The sequence below is a fragment of the Eptatretus burgeri genome, chromosome 8 (genome assembly GCF_056783735.1).
Source record: "Eptatretus burgeri isolate ZD-2024b chromosome 8, Ebu_testis_v1, whole genome shotgun sequence".
Classification (NCBI taxonomy): Eukaryota; Metazoa; Chordata; class Myxini; order Myxiniformes; family Myxinidae; genus Eptatretus; species Eptatretus burgeri.
The window spans coordinates 80,519,259-80,535,573 of record NC_140968.1 but is presented as its reverse complement, the minus strand read 5'-3'; the positions used below and the strand labels follow the sequence as shown (position 1 = coordinate 80,535,573).

The window sequence follows — 16,315 nt, the reverse complement described above, 5'->3', positions numbered from 1 at the left end:
TACAGATCGCCGGCCGGAAACGTCCGAGGAAGGTGGGTCCTGGTTATTTTGGACCGAAATACGCCAATGGGTAGATCACATTGGGTGGGGTTAATTGCCAACTTCAACTTAGCTAAGTACCCGCGTGATCCAGCTACCGGGGTACTTCACCCTCAGCGGAACTCGTACGGAAGCGAGCCCGTTCCGTGTGCGATGCCGAGCGGTTTTATAATTGCCGAATTCTGCCGGCCCGATTATCCTGTTACTCTGTTACAGCAGCAATGGCTGCTCACTTTCCCACGCACGACACACCCAGTCAATGGAGAAATGACACAACGAGCTGAGTACATTTAAACAATTGGGGGTATTTATTTATAATAGGCAGGGAATAAGGGAAGCACATAAGAGCAGATTTATACCGACTATCAAGCAATGCACGTATGTACAGGCAAAACACTTATACAATGCACTACTTAACAGACTGGCGCCACAAACAGACACACGCACACCCAGACAGAAGTGGACCTCCATGGCCTTTATTGAGACTCTCCAGCCGAGGAGGACAGACCGGCTGTGAGCCAGGCGTGGCTGACTACCTGGCCACGAGCGCGCAGCTGGACGTCCCCTGGTCTTGAGACTGGTGTCGCCGTACCAGCCAGGTGGAAGGCGACGACACGAAGCTCTGGAACCGGGACGAGGTCGTTCCAGAAGCCAAGGTGATGAGCCGGGCAGAGAAGAAGCGGGAGAAGACAAGCAGGAAATGAACGACCCGTGAACAACTCCAAGAGAGTCGACTCCGATAATCTCCTCAGGACACACCTTATACCGGCCCCCTCCCGCTCAACGAACGCTTCTCTCCTCTCCACTCGCCCTCCAATTGGACCGGAGGCCCCATGTGACTCCTTGTCCGCTCCCGATTGGACAGGCGCGTGGTGGGCGGGGCACTCCCTCCCTTGGGCGGAGTCTCCAGCGGGGGGGCGTTTGTGGCTCCGCCTACGGCTTCACCTCAGACCGCGTGTTTAATGGTAACAGTGCTGGGTCGGAGGCAGAGCGTGGAAGACGCCGGCTCCCCGCCGTTGGCCACGGTGGCATGGTGACATCACTTGGACCCGCCCCTGTCACAGGAAGCTGAGCAACATGTCTCTGCAGGGCTCTGCCCACCCCTAACATTGGCCAGGGCGAGGTGAAGGAAGCGAGGTGATGCGGTGTGGTCGGCGGTGCAGTCGGTGGTGTAAAAATAACGGAAAGAAAACCTGACTATTAAAACAACTTCACAGCACAGGAACATTTAACTACCCATTAGACTAGGGTCGGGACCCTAACTGGCAACATGTACTTACCGATATAACTGAGCTAAAGGACCTGAATGTTGAGTGCTATAGCTTTCCAAATCCGCAATAATATATATATATATATATATATATATATATATTTATATATATATATATATATATATATATATATATATATATATATATATATATATATATATATATATATATATATATATATATATATATATATATATATATATATATATATATATATATATATATATATATATATATATATATATATATATATATATATATACATATTTTAAGTCTTTGCTTCTCCAAACAATAAATTCTGCCTTACTTGAAATTTAAAATGTCTGCAAAACACCACGAAAATCACACGTGCTGCATGGGCAACCTCAACTGATCAGAGGGCCGCAGGTCTGACCCTCAAACAACTCTATTGGCCGCAAGACCTCCTTTAACTAAATTGTTCGCTAAAATGATGCATTTTTATTTCAAACGACATATTTTGCATTATATGAACATTAATCATTCAACGATGGATTGAACACATGATTATAAATGCTTTTTATTTTGTCATGATAAATATTCCACTTAACGGGGCTGGGAGGATGGCCGAGAGGTACACACACTCCTCTAAGCCGTCTTGCTTGGGTTTGAATCTCGCCCTCGCTATAAACTGTCATCCCATGTTTCGCAGGCAGGATGATTCATCAGTGTGTGTGCCGTCCCTCGGATGAACGTTAAATTGGCGTCCCGTCTGCCGACATTAGTTGGTGCATGTTAAAGATTCCACGGTGTCCATCGTGAAGAGTAGGCGAGCTATCGCAGACACCCTGAACAAATTACAAATTCCTGCCCCAGCTCCTTAATCGAATGTCTGGCCTGGCCAGTCGGTTCATGAAAGACCTGGGCCTATAACTTCCCCCAGCCAACCCCACAAGAACGATGGAATAATTGTGGCCCTTAAATAATAACAATAATAATAGAAATGAATCAGATTTCCCTTCCAAGAAACCACAACGAAGGAGATAATTAGGCCCGACGATCCTAATTTGCGAGCCTAGTTACCAACCATGGTTGTTTCTGTGCTTTATCCTTTTTAAATGGAAATTTTTAAAATACTGAGCATCAAGCAAGAAAGCAATACGTACCATTTTAAAAGTGTTTGGTTTGACTTGGCCAGGGTTCAAACCACCAACCGCAACTGACACTCGACATAAAGCAGACTCTTCCGGTCAAAAGTTTTAGAACACCCCCATTTTTCAGTTTTTACTGAAATTTAAGCAATTCAAGTCCAGTGAATAACCTGACATGGTACAAAGGTAAGCAGTAAACTGCCAGAGATTAAAAAAAAAGGTTTAGGTCACCAAAAACTGAAAAATAATGTAAATTTCAGAGTTGTTAAAAAAGGCCGTTTTCAGGGAACAAGTAATGGGTTAGCAACTGCAGCTGTTCTGCAGCAATGGAGGTAAATTAAGCCTTGAAAGTTGATGCAAACAATTCCTACAGGTGTCCCAACTTTTGTTGATTAGTTACAAACCCTCTGTCTGTATAACAGCAGTGTTGGAACAGACTGTGTTGCTGCACCCTCTGAAGCATTATTTGGACAATATTGCACTGCAGGAAGTAGTATATTGCTATCATAATGGCAAGAGAAAGACAATTAACAAAGAAAGACAGACAGACCATTATAACTCTTAAAAGAGAAGGTCTTTCCTTCAGAGAAATTGCAAAGCAGCCAAGGTGTCAGTGAGTACAGTTTCCACACCATCAAAAGGCACTTGGAAACTGGAGGAAACTCTGACAGGAAGAGGTCTGGCAGACCCAAAGCCACAACACAATCAGAAGACAAGTTTCTGAGAGTCAACCGCTTGCGTGATAGGCGGCTCACAGGACAGCAGCTTCAAGAACAGCTTAACACTGGTCGAAGTAAGGAAGTCTCAGTTTCAACTGTGAAGAGAAAACTTTGAGCTGCACGTTTGACAGGTCGAGTGGCAGTAAGAAAGCCATTGCGAAGATGGCAAAATAAGAAAAAGAGGCTTGTCTGGGCCATGAAGCACCGCCAGTGGACTCCTGAAAACTGGAAGAAGGTCTTATGAACCGATGAATCAAAATTTGAAATCTTCAGTTCATCACGCAGGGTTTTTGTACGCCATCGAGAAGGCAAAAAAGGATTTGCTGGTAGCAGGATTTGCACTCCTGCCACCGTAAAACCCTTCATTCCGCAAAACACAAAAACGCAAAAAAATCTGAAAACCCACTCCGTGGGAGTACCTCCTGTGCAGCTTCCCTTCGCAGGGCAGCTCACCGGATGACGGGATTGGGGCAAAGCCTTCGGGACCCCCAATCTTTGATGATAGGAGGGAAACCACGGGGTAACATTCCAGGGTCAGATTGCGGGAGAGTGTGTCGGAGTGGTGCTGAGGTGTCGTCCACCAGACGGCGGTCTCCTTGGGTTAACCTGAGGTGGTCCCTTTGGGTGGATGCCTGGAATGTCCTATCCCTAAGAGGATGATCACCTGTCTGTTATCATCTGAGCTCAAGCGTTTGGACATCGGTATTGCAGCACTCTCTGAGGTTCGGAGACCGGATTGCGGCGAGATAATGGTGGGTGGTTACACCTACTATTGGTCTGGTCGCTCTTATGGTTACCATACTCAAGGAGTTGCTGTAGCAGTGTCCAATAAGCTGACCCCAATGATAATTGAGGTAACACCGGTCAACGAGCGTATTATGAGACTAAGGATTCGTCACTCCTTTGGTGTCATTTCCCTAGTCTCTGTTTATGCTCCGACTGAGGCGAGTGATCTCACCGTGAAGGATGCATTCTACGCCAGGCTCGAGTCTGTGGTTGATCAGTGCCCAGCACGAGATACACTTCTAATCTTAGGGGATTTCAATGCATCGACTGGAACTGATAGGGATGGTTATGAGGTGTGTGTTGGTCCCCATGGGTCAGGAACTATGAACCAGAATAGCACTAAGTTCCTTGACTTTGCAAGAAGTCATGGACATAGGGTGGCCGGTTCATGGTTTCAGCACCCACAAGCTCATCGCTGGACTTTGTATTCCAACGCTGACGGTGTGGCAAAGGAGATTGACCATGTCCTCGTTGATGGTCACTGGAAGATGATCCAGAACTGCAGGGTCTACCGGAGTGCTCAGTTCCTCAATATTGACCACCGGCTTGTTGTAGCAATTCTAAAGCTGCACCTTAAATCCGGGAGAATGGTACCATCCCAGCCTAGGCTGGATTTTGGCAAGCTCAAGGATGAGATGGTAGCTGAGGGGTTTGCGAATAGGCTGAGTGGACATTTGGGGGGTCTTCTGGATGCTTTGGGGGGTCCTGAAGAGTTGTGGAGTGCCTTCAAGACCACCGTCCTTGATATTGCCGGTAGATGTCTTGGAACTCACCGCAGGGCAAAGAAGAATTTTGTCTCTGAAGGGACACTGGATACAATTGACCAGAGTTGCAGGGCCAGGCTGAATGGCAGAGCTGAGCTGTTCAGGGAGCTGAGGCGTAAAACTGTACGTGCACTAAGGGTGGACAAGGAGGCCTATGTGAGGGGGAAGAGCATCACCTGTGGACAGGTGATTCTCATCCCGCTTTCAGGGGAATTCGCGCATTGCGTTCATCCAAGCCCATCCCTCGGAGCACTGCAGTTAGAGCAGAGAGTGGTAGGCTCTTGACAGAGGAGTCTGAAGTGAAGGTCCGCTGGGCCGGTTACTTTGAGTGGTTGTACCAGGCTGATCCACCAGCTGTGGAGTTGGATGTCAAGGGTGTTACAATCCCTGTTGCTGACCCTCCAATCAACTGTGGTCCACCTTCGCTTGTGGAAACACGGGCTGCGGTGAACCGGTTGAAACGGAATAAAGCTCCAGGGATCTGTGGCATCCATGCTGAACTTCTAAAGGCTGATGGAAATGCTGCACTCATGACGTTGCATGCAGTTTTGTGCTCTGCCTGGAACACAGGCATCATCCCAACTGATTGGAAGAGGGGCCTTGTTGTCCCTCTCTGGAAAGGGAATGGTGATCGCCAAGACTGAAACAACTACCGAGGGGTGACGCTGCTCTCAGTGCCGGGCAAGGTCTTTGCTTGGAAAATTATTGATAGGGTTCGCCACCATCTGCTTGATCACCAGCGTCCAGAGCAGTCAGGCTTTACACTAAAGAGGTCAACGATTGACCGTATCCTTGCTCTTCGGGTCCTCACCTAACGCAGACGAGAGTTTCGGCAGGGGCTGCTTGCAGCCTATGTTGATCTTTGTAAAGCGTTCGATTCAGTGAATCGGGATGCCCTCTTGAGGATTCTTGGTCTTCGTGGGGTGCCACCAAAACTGATCAATCTGATGTCTGAACTCTACTCTGGTACTGAGAGTGCTGTGAAATGTGGTGGTACCATCTCTGACATATATCCAGTTGTTACTGGAGTTCATCAGGGGTGTGTACTAGCCCCACACTTTTCAGCACTTGTAATGACTGGATTCTCGGGAGGATGTCAGAGAGATCAAGCTGCGGTGTATCGTTTGGGAATGTCAGGATCTCGGAGCTTGATTTCGCAGATGATGCAGTCATCTTTGTGGAGAGTTTAGATATCCTTTTGGGGGCCCTCGAGGTGCTGAATGAGGAGTCGGAGCCGCTGGGATTATGGGTTTCTTTGGTCAAAACGAAGATCTCGGCTTTCAATGACATAATGGATGCTACTGTCCTGTCTGTGTCTGTTTGTGGTGAGGATTTTGAGGTTGTGGAGAGATTCACTGACCTTGGCAGTGATATTCATGTCTCTGCTGGCTGTGAGTCAGAGGTCAATAGACGTCTGGGTCGGGCCTGGGGAGTCATGGATTCACTGGATCATGGGGTGTGGCGCTGCTGGTACCTTTGCGGGAGGACGAAAGTCGAGTTATTCAGGTCCTTGGTGGTTCCAGTCTTGCTCTATGGATGTGAGACTTGGACTCTGACCAAGGATCTGAGACGGAGACTTAATTCCTTTGGTACCAGGTCTCTTCGGAGAATCCTTGGCTATCGCTGGTTGGATTTTGTGTCCAACGAGCAGTGGCTGAGAGAGACTCGGATGTGATTTGTTACCTGCATAGTCCGTGAGCGTCAGCTGCGGCTGTATGGACATGTGGCTCGTTTTCCTGACGCTGATCCTGCTCACCAGAATCTCTCAGTGAGGGAGTCTCGTGAGTGGAGGAGGCCAATGGGCTGACCACGTGCCTCGTGGTTGCAGCAGGTTGACCGGCATCTCAAGGAGATGGGGATGGGCCTGGCATCTGCCTGGGGGATTGCCAGACGGAGGCTCCTGGAGTGGAAAGTGGACGCAGCGACGTACTGTTCGGGCACATGCTCCCATATCTGACCTGACCTGAGAAGGCAAAAGGATGGTTCCTCAGTGTGTGATACCAACTGTCAAACATGGAGGAGGAAGCGTGATGATCTGGGGCTCTTTTGCTGGATCCAGAGTCAGTGACTTGACAGAGTGACTGGCACCCTGAACCAAAAGGGCTACAACAGCATTTTGCAGCACCATGCAATACCCTCTGGTCTGCACCTAGTTGGTCAGGGTTTCATCCTACAGCAAGATAACAACCCAAAACATACCTCCATGCCATGTCAGAACTACCTTAAGAAAAAAGAACAAGACGGTAGGCTTCAAATCATGGAATGGCCAGCACAGTGTCCAGACTGAAACACCATCGAGCTGGTTTGGGATGAACTGGACAGAAGGGTGAAAGCAAAGCAACGGACAAGTGCAACACATTTGTGGGAACTTCTGCAACAGTGTTGGGAAGAACTTTCCGAACAATATTTCATTTCCATTGAAGAAAGAATGCCACGAGTATGTTCGGCTGTTATATCTGCAAAAGGAGGCTACTTTGATGAGTCAAAAATTTCGATTAAATTTTGTTCAACAAAATGATTCCATGATTTATTTTTTATCTGCAATTGTTTATTTGTTCTTTGCTTTAATTCCACAGTACATTGAAATATTAAACTGCTTAAATTTCAGTAAAAACTGGAAAAATGGGGGTGTTCTAAAACTTTTGACTGGTTGAGTATTCGTTGGTATTCGATCATCGTTGCATTGCATTTTTTAGCTTTGAGGCCATGCCACTGAACATTTGTGTCGCCTCGCTTTGGCTGTTACAATTTCAAAGGATTACAAGCATACTGTTTTCGAACATATTCATTGTATTGCCTTTGAGAATGTTAGTTTAAAGTTGTTGTGGTTATATTCCTTTTATATAACTCCATTTCTGGTATACTTGATTTGTAAGTGCCAGAAATCTCCTCCCTTCTGATGTCATTCCTTTTGCTGCTCCTTGATTGTAGTTGAGCCAAGGAACACTTAAATTTCCGATGAGTTTTTCACTTTTTCATTAAAAATATTCTCTGGCACTTTTCTGTTTCGTTGATTCACTCAAAAAAAAAATTATGCAACCAAAATTCATTTTACCTGCACTTTAAGTGTGCAGTGGTCAAATTGTTTCTCAGGTCAATGTATATTTTACTATTTCCTCATAAAGACTAATGTTCTGGGAGTGGGTGGAAGGTCAAATAACTACTTGTGGTGGACCATGGATGGTGGAAAAAATAACTGGTGAGTTTGACGATTTGTGCTCTCCTGCCACAGGTACTTGCCTCCCGAGTGCTTCGTTGTTGGCAAGGAACCTCCTAAGATCTCCAACAAGGTCGACGTATGGTCAGTTGGCGTCATCTTCTACCAGTGCCTCTACGGTCGCAAGGTGGGGTCAAATGCGCTCGGTTAAAGCAAATTAATTTTTTTTAAGGAAAAAAACTTTAATTTAATTTTTTTTTAATTTTGATAATTGCCAGTGGTCTTAATTGCAACAGTGTAATGCAAGTGCTATGTAGATAGATATTTTAATATACACATAGAGACGGCGACGCAATCGAGGCTGGGAGAATAGATCGAGCTTTTCATCCTTGAAAAGGCCTAAAATTGAAAGATAAGTGAAGAGTTTGTGAAGACATGCACATATAATGTGAATAGTCACATTGTTAATATTTTGTAGAAAGGAAGGCAGAGTAATGTGGAAAAATTGGATTTTTCTGCATCAAGTCGTGTTTCATATTGTGTAAATGAAATTGCAGTAAAATTGTTCAAATTGCTTTCTGGAAATGTTGATGGCTTGTTTAAAAAGAGTTATTTGAGGTTCTGATTGTTGTAGATAAAGCCACAGCATATTCACACATTATAAGACCAAAGATAAAATGATGCCACTTCAGACTCAGTGCAGCCTCACCTTGTGCCATTAAGTTGCAATCCATAGATTTTGGGTGATGAAGATCACTTGCAAATAGTGGCAAAATCTTGAGTCATCTCTGTTCTTAAAATCATCTTGCGATAGTGAATTGGTTTTGAAGTTTGCGTCATTATTTCTTAATTGCAATGTCATACTGGTTTGTTATAGTTTCTGTTGTTGAGATTATTTTAACCTGAACTTCAAGCCACCGTTCACCCAGATTCAACAACAGCATGCAATTCCTCTCAAACGTATTTTTGTTGTTTGATCCATTCCATAAAAGAAATGTATTTCCGACACATCCGAGCACAGGTGATTTGTTTGTTACTTGTGAAATCGAAGAGTCGCAAGTATATTGGTTTGTCTGTTTGTCTGTCTGTCTGTCTATTTCCTACAGGTTGCAATTCCACACTGATCTTCATGAAACTTAACCAACGAGTAGAGGTAGTCAAAAGCTAGAAGCCTATTGTTTTTGAGGTGAATAGATCAAATGTCAAGGTCACAAAATTTTCAATTTTCATCCAATTGACTTTAAGTTTGAAAAGAACTTCCTTTTTTGGGTCACTGAATTGGTTCACCAATCAAGAGCTGGAAGCATATTATTTTTGAGGTCCAAATGGCAAGGCTGCTGCAACTGTTTTTGCAAGTACCAGTCTCTGACTGCTTTTTGTTTGTTGCTGACTGGGAAGAGAAATGGAGTTGTGCTTGCGTTTGGGATGGATGCTGATGCTGTTCATCCTTCTCTGTACCACAGCCTTTTGGACACAACCAGTCTCAACAGGACATCTTGCAGGAAAAAACCATATTGAGGGCTACCGAGGTGCAGTTCTCTGTAAAGCCAGTGGTATCGAATGAAGCGAAGGTATGTTTTAAAATTGATTCGCCAAGGTTCTTAAGAGGAATAAAACCGAAAAACTGCCTGCAATATAAAATCACAAATCCTTGTGCTTTTTACTTCCAGCAATCAGTTCTGTATTAAAGTCTGATGAACCTTCTTTTAATTTGTAATGTTTTAAAGGGGTTTCATGCAATGAAATGGTGCAATCTTCAAAGCACGCACGCACGCACGCACGCACACACACACCGTCTTGTATAGAGATGATCATTATTCAAAGATCGATGTAGGGATGTTTTCAAATGATCATTTCTTGTGACCATCCCCACCATGTTTATGGAGTACAATCTTTCCTGAAGCGAATTTAGTGACTAACTTGATGAAAGAGTAATTTCTGGTTCGAAAGTGTTTTGCCAAGAGTATGGGACAAGAACACATTTGTTAACAACTTGCAGAGTACCCACCCCCTTGGTGGGTTGAGTTTGTGCATTACTTGCTGAAAAGTATAGTCTGTATTTTGTAAGAACACTATAGATGCTTGCATAGTGCTTGCTTAAAAGGTTCTATATGTTCTAAAGGTCTAAATTGTACATTGCAATATTAGTTAGTGTCGAAAGGGTTAAAAGGGTCTAATCTCTCAAGCATGTAAATAGGGTCAAAAAGGTCAGGTGGTCTAAACTTCAAAATGGTCAGGGGTCCAAGCTGTCTAAAATCTGTCTGAAGAGTGTGAGGGGTCTAAATGGTCTTATGGTCTAAAGGGACTTAAGGGGTGTAAAGGTCTGAAGGGTATATATGGTCTCAAGGGTGAAGGGATCTAAAGGTGTCTGAAGTGTCAAAAGGTTATTAAAGGCCATATAAGTCTTGGGTTCTTAAGAGTCTTGAGGTCTTGGTGGTTTTAGGGGTCTGAGGGGTATCAAGTCTGAAGGGTGTGTCTCACCTTCACTCTCTCATTCCTCTTTTTTCCTGCCTTTGGAACAAACTCCCACACTCTCTTCAATCCCCCTATTCCCTCCAGGTCTTCAAAACAGCTGTTCACCACCATCTCTTATCTTCCCCCATCCAAAACCACGATCTTTTCTACCCCTGCTAATCCACCCCAAACCCACCTTCAAATTCCCTGCTTTCCTTCCTGAAAGTCACTGTACTGTAAGGATCTGAAAATCCCTGCAGCGTTCATCTTGTTTACCCTGTGTATCCCATACCATCCCTCTCCATTCCACAGATCTCCTCATGTCTCTGTTCTCCACTGTTTTGTCCTCCCTCCCTTGCCCCTCTTGTCTCCTACCCCTTGTACATTCTGTGTGTTAGCTCTCATACGAGCCGCGTTGTTAATACGTTAATACAAATTATGTTGTATTAAAAAAAAAAAAACCCCCACTGTACAGGCCACACTTGTGAAGTGCTTGGGATATTGTTGTCACATGTACACAGTGATCACTCTTTGCCATAAAGGCACTTAGCTCTTTCAAAGTTGCCATTAGCCTCAAAGATTTGATGTGCTCAAAAAAACTCTCACTTGGAGGCCTCTTCAAGTAAACCTCACGTGCTCACCATCCCAAAGTCTAGCCTGGTTACCCACCCACCTGAATTAATTCGTCCTGTTATTCTTCCAATCGTGGAATCGTCTCCCTTTGTCCGTTGTCTTTTCTCCGTCACATGTCTTTCAAATGTAATGTTATTGTCAGGTGTTTTTTTTTTAGACTGTTCCTAAAGCTGAATCCAGGATTTTTAATCGTTTCCATTAAATTTGAGTTGCACCGAACCGATGGGATGCAAGTGTCGGTGTTTCGGAAGTTGAACCTACCTTCAGCACCCTGCACCTTTGGTTGCATCCTTCTGGCAACTAGTTTTGTTTCAATTTTATGAGATGTATGGACAAGTCTACCATCTTGTTCCAGCCACGTTGCAGGACTTCTTCGACTGCACAGCGGGCAACTGCGGCACGGAACCTCTCATGTCAGTAATAACGTCATCACTGGCTGGCAGAATAGCCTGGATGTATTCACATTCGCTTCTTTGCTGGGTTTGAATCCCGACCCAGCTATAAACTGTCATCTTCGTGTTTCACAGGCAGGGTGATTCATCTATGCGTGTGCTGTCCCTTGGATGGACGTTGAGTTGGGCGTCCCATCTACCATCATTAGTTGGTGGACCTTAAATATCCTACATTGTCCTTCGTGAAGAGTCGGCGAGCTATCGACGGCACCCTGAATAAATGATCTGACTCCAACCTACAGGGGTACTGCATCAGCAGTACATCCACATAACCTTCCCCGTAGCAATGTCTTTGTGAGCGAGATTTAAAAAAAAATTCTTCTTTTTTTATGTGTGCCCCAAATTCTTAATCCAACATGATATGGTAATGTCGAAAATGCATTTTAGTGAAGGCAAAAACACAACAGCACTGTTTCTCTCTGCATGAGGTCCTGTTAGTATATGAGATAAATGACTGAAAGAAGAATGGGATTACACACTATTAGTGGGATCTAGTGGGATCTTTGGGGATTGTGCTTATTACATTGGTTGTCTCATAAAATGCATACATATTATGTGAGTTTTTTATCGAGTGATCTGAAGTGCACCGCTGCTTCTGATGTGTATCATGTACTTTGCCAATCATAGGCCTTCATCCGCCGCTGCCTGGCGTACTGCAAGGAGGATCGCATTGATGTGCTACAGCTCGCCAATGACCCATATCTCCAGCCTCACATCCGCAAGTCACCAGCGGCAAGCACAGCCACCCTCCCTACCTCCTCCACCACTGCCATTGCCTCCAACAGCAGTAACTCCAACTAGAAATTTGATGAGGATCGATTCAGCCACTCGCCTGCTGGTGCTGCGGTCTTGCCGGCCCTTAAGTGTTAACCTGCTTCATCAATGGATGAGGCTACGGGTTTGCTGGAGCTTTCCACATCCCATCTGTCGGAGGAGTTTCCTGCCTGTGGGTAAACAGCACCTCTGTCGGAAACGTAAAGCTCACTCAGAGGCCTAAGATTGTTTTCCGTCACCATGGGCACAGCACCACGGTACCACAGCTGTCCATGGGACCCGTATCAGTATTGTTCGGCCAGGAATTGCCCGGAGCTCGGTGAAAGGTCGCCATCTTTACCTTTCATCATGGCCGCCATGTATCTGGAAAAATTACGTTCCAACGGATGCTGCTGTGCCAGGGAGGCTTTTTGCTTGTCCAAAGTTTGGGGACACCGTACCCTGGAAGGCTCATCTCTCCATGGGATTTTCATTCTGGATATCCCATGTCCTGAAAATGGTGTGCTGAAAGTACTTGATATGCGTTCGCCCATTCTTGATGCATGAAGAGAAGTGGATTTTTTTTTGGATTTTTTTATTTTATTATTATTTTAAGTGCTAAAATGGTTGCTTTATTTTACCACTGCAGAGGACTTGGGCTCTTTTCTTTTAGATTGATTTTACCCTGGACAAACTGCTTGAAAAAGACGTATTTGTGAAATTTTACGATCCTTGTGTATAAAGTGTAGTTAAAGTTCCCCTTATTATGGGTGGGACCCCAGAAATGGCAGGCTCCCTGCAAGGTGGGGCATCTCGGATCTGGTGCTGCCACGTTTTATTATTATTATTATTATTATTATTATTGTTATATTTTTAAATGGCTCGTTTTATGGGGGCTTTATTCTTTTGGTCCCTGCTTCAATTAATTTTATCAAAATGTTCACTACTTCCTTCCCGCATGATGCAGCACTGCCTACGATATTTGGCCAGTAGCAACTTTCCAAATGGCAATACCCATTTGTGATGGAACTCTCCTCCAAGAAGGCAACATGCTTGTTCATGCGACATGATTGGATAGCCTCATTCTGGTGGGAGTGGGGGGGGAGGGGTGGGGAAGGGGAGGGGGAGAAAATAACTATAATGTGAGAGGAGGTGGGAGAAAATAACTATAACACGGGGGCTGGATGTAAACGTCTGGCTTTACCAAACTAAAGCTGCTCAAACTAGTTGTTTTTTTGTGGTCATAGGCATCCTCCAAAGCAAGCATGTATATATGTGAGCTGTTGGTTAAACTAATTACTGAGACAATTTGCAACATTTGGGCGTTTATTACAATTTTGAACACAATGTGTTAACTGTTGCAGAATTATTTTTGGCGCCATTTTTCGACGCTAATTTCCGAAGGTGAAACAAAAGCACAAAGACTACTCATTTCGTGCAGGTTGGGGGTTGTGGGGGCGGGGGCTCGCTTGATCGAAATGACCACAGTTGCATCACCCTAAGGCGAGGGCCTTCGCCGATCGCGGTTAGCTCTACCAACGAAGTCTCGGAACGACTTGCACGCAGCGATGCCATGCACGGCCGGACGAGTTGGTTATGAATGGTGAACCGGTGCTTTACATGCTGCTTGCATCTGACGGTGCGACCCCTTGCTGGCTTTTGCTATTGAAGGCCTGTCGAGTGACCAAGACTGGCCCTTTTGGGCCCCTGTAACACATTGCCAGTGCCTGTCCATTTTTCTTTCCGGCATGGGTTGCAGTCTCGAAGCAGCAAATGATCCCTTAATCTTATGGCCAGCCTGGCAGCAACAGCAGCTTCTTATTCTGATTACTGTCGTTTTGTAATCCACTTGTTCGTAGAAAGCTTTGCATTACCAGTCGCTGTGATTCGCATTTAGTCACAGTACCACTCTGTTCGTACCTTGCAACCGATGTTCTGACCCGGCATTATGGAGGAAGACCACTGATGCTCGTGCACATACTGTGGAACTAGCTGCATCCATCCTGCTCTGGAGACTGGCAAGGAGACTTCTTGGGGAGAGGGCGGTGGGAGGGGGGAATTGTGGTTTTTCTAAATAAAAAAAAAATTCTTAGAGAATGAAGGCTGTTCTCATCTATCTCAATATGTCGATTTAACAACAAAGATATCGTGTTCTGTGCATGGAGCTTATAACGGAATGCATCCTGCTGTTTGAAATTTTTTTTTATTTTTTTATTTTAAAATTACAACATCCATGTTCAAGCGTGTTTCATTCCACTTGTGTGTTTCCGAGTGCTGCTGGCTGGCTGCACACCGCTTGCCAGATGACAACCGCTGTTTGCGACCCAGTTTTAAAAAGAAAAAGAAAAGCTGCTAGAACCTGTCAGTCACATCTCCCTTCCAATTCTGCTCTTCCTAATCAAATGTAAAGGCTATTTCACAAAGGAATTTATTTGTTTTTTGTTTTTTTTTGTAAATAGATTTATTTCCTTGTAGCATCATTCAGTTCAGTGTTTGTAATAAAAAGTTTTGAAGGCGCTGTACTCGAGTGTTGGAGATTATTGCCCGCGCCTGACACCTCCAAATGCCCCACCACCTGGTATGTAAAGGTTGGATGAATGAGAAGTTGTAAGATTGAATGGTTTCCATGTCTTGCTGTTTTTGAAACTTTTTTTTACCATTGCGTTGATTTGTTGGAATGACTGGGTTACGATTATACCTTAAACTTAATGTGGACCTCACGATGTACGTGCAGTTCCCTTCCTGTGGGGGCGTGTGAGTTGAACGTCGCAAACTTTAGGTTTTTATGAATCGATGCAAGTTGGCTTTGCCTAGTCAGTCTGGTTAATAAAGTGTAAAAAAAATGCAGTTATTGCCCAGGAGGGATTTTGGTTTTGAATCTTTTTTCTCTTAAGTTGGTTGGGTGGAGTGAGGAGTGTGTTTTGGGGGGAGGTGGTGCCCTTTTTGGGGAGGTGGTGCCCTTTTTAAAAACGTTTATTCTCACTCGGTTTTCTAAAGGAAAATCCATCGTTGAAAAACACTATTACAAAAAGTATTGGGACAGTAAGGAGTGGGCTGGCAGGATGGCACATTCACCTCTGAGCTGTCTAACCTGGGTTTAAATCCTCAACAAGCTATAAACTGTCATCCTGGCGTTTCACAGGTTAGATGAGGCATCAATGAGTGTGCGGTCTCTCGGATGGATGTTCAACTGGGCATGCCACCTGTGAGCTTCAGTTAGTGGTCATTAAATATTTCAGTCAGTGCCTTTCATGAAATGCAGGTGAGTTGTCATCAGCAACCTGAATAAATTACAAATTTTTGCTCACATGCCTTTGGTTGAACATCAACCTTGGTCATCAGGTTTGTGAAAGACCTTAGCTGATCCCACAAAAAAGTGGGAACAAAATGTGCAATGTTAAAGAAGTATTACATTGAGATAGTAAATATTTTTACAGTTTCATTAATTCCCAAACTGAAATTTATTGCTAATAAAGTGTTGAATTGTCCTGTCATGACTGCATAGCTTGGGTGGGCCTAAACAACAGATTAATATTGTTATATTTGTGTCGAGATTTTTGGCATGTTGTTTCTCCCCAAAAATAATTTATGATGCTGGAGAAATGTCCAACTAAATAACCACAGAAAATGAGAAAACGCAGGTTTAATAATTATTATAAACTGGGTGGGGACATAACGGTTACAGATAAATATGTAAAGATAACCTGAAAAAAACCCCTAAGTTTTGAAGAAGTTTCTGACAACCCTCGACTCTGACTCTGCCACTAGACCGGACAGCATCAGCACACATGTCCTGAAAACCTGCTCTGCTGCTCTTGCACATCCTCTCTGTGCCCTTTTCACCGTCGTTTGTGCATCTTCTGTCTGCTTGCAAATCAGCCAACATCACTAAATTACAGAAAAGGTGCTAAAACTGATCCCCTCAAGTATATATTGTTACGGAAATGGCCCTTATTGGACTACTAAATATAGGATTAGCTCAGATCCCCCATTAAATGCATGTATAGATAGGTTGTGTGGTAAAATGGACGTTACATGTGTGCCGGGAGGTGTAAGAGACTGTTTTTATGTTCGTACAGTGGTGGTGTGGCAAAGGCTCCCTCTTCTTCCTCTCCGGACGATAGGCCCCGCCCAGTCAGCTGAGGGGCTGTGGCCTGGAGAGAGGGTGTGGCTAGAGG

General features: G+C 44.5%; 1 protein-coding gene across 12 annotated transcripts in view; it reads left to right on the top strand.

Annotated features, from left to right (window-relative positions):
• Nucleotides 1-14,659, top strand: part of LOC147022147 (serine/threonine-protein kinase tousled-like 1) — a 262,868-nt gene extending 248,209 nt beyond the window's left edge. For all 12 annotated transcript variants that reach the window (XM_085892778.1, XM_085892777.1, XM_085892776.1 and 9 more), the window contains 3 exons: nt 7,921-8,032; nt 9,309-9,416; nt 12,012-14,659. In XM_085892778.1, coding sequence (XP_085748904.1) covers nt 7,921-8,032; nt 9,309-9,416; nt 12,012-12,185 — 394 coding nt within the window. In that variant the 3' untranslated portion in view covers nt 12,186-14,659. The remainder of the gene's footprint in view (nt 1-7,920; nt 8,033-9,308; nt 9,417-12,011) is intronic.
• The last annotated feature ends 1,656 nt before the right edge of the window (nt 14,660-16,315 follow it).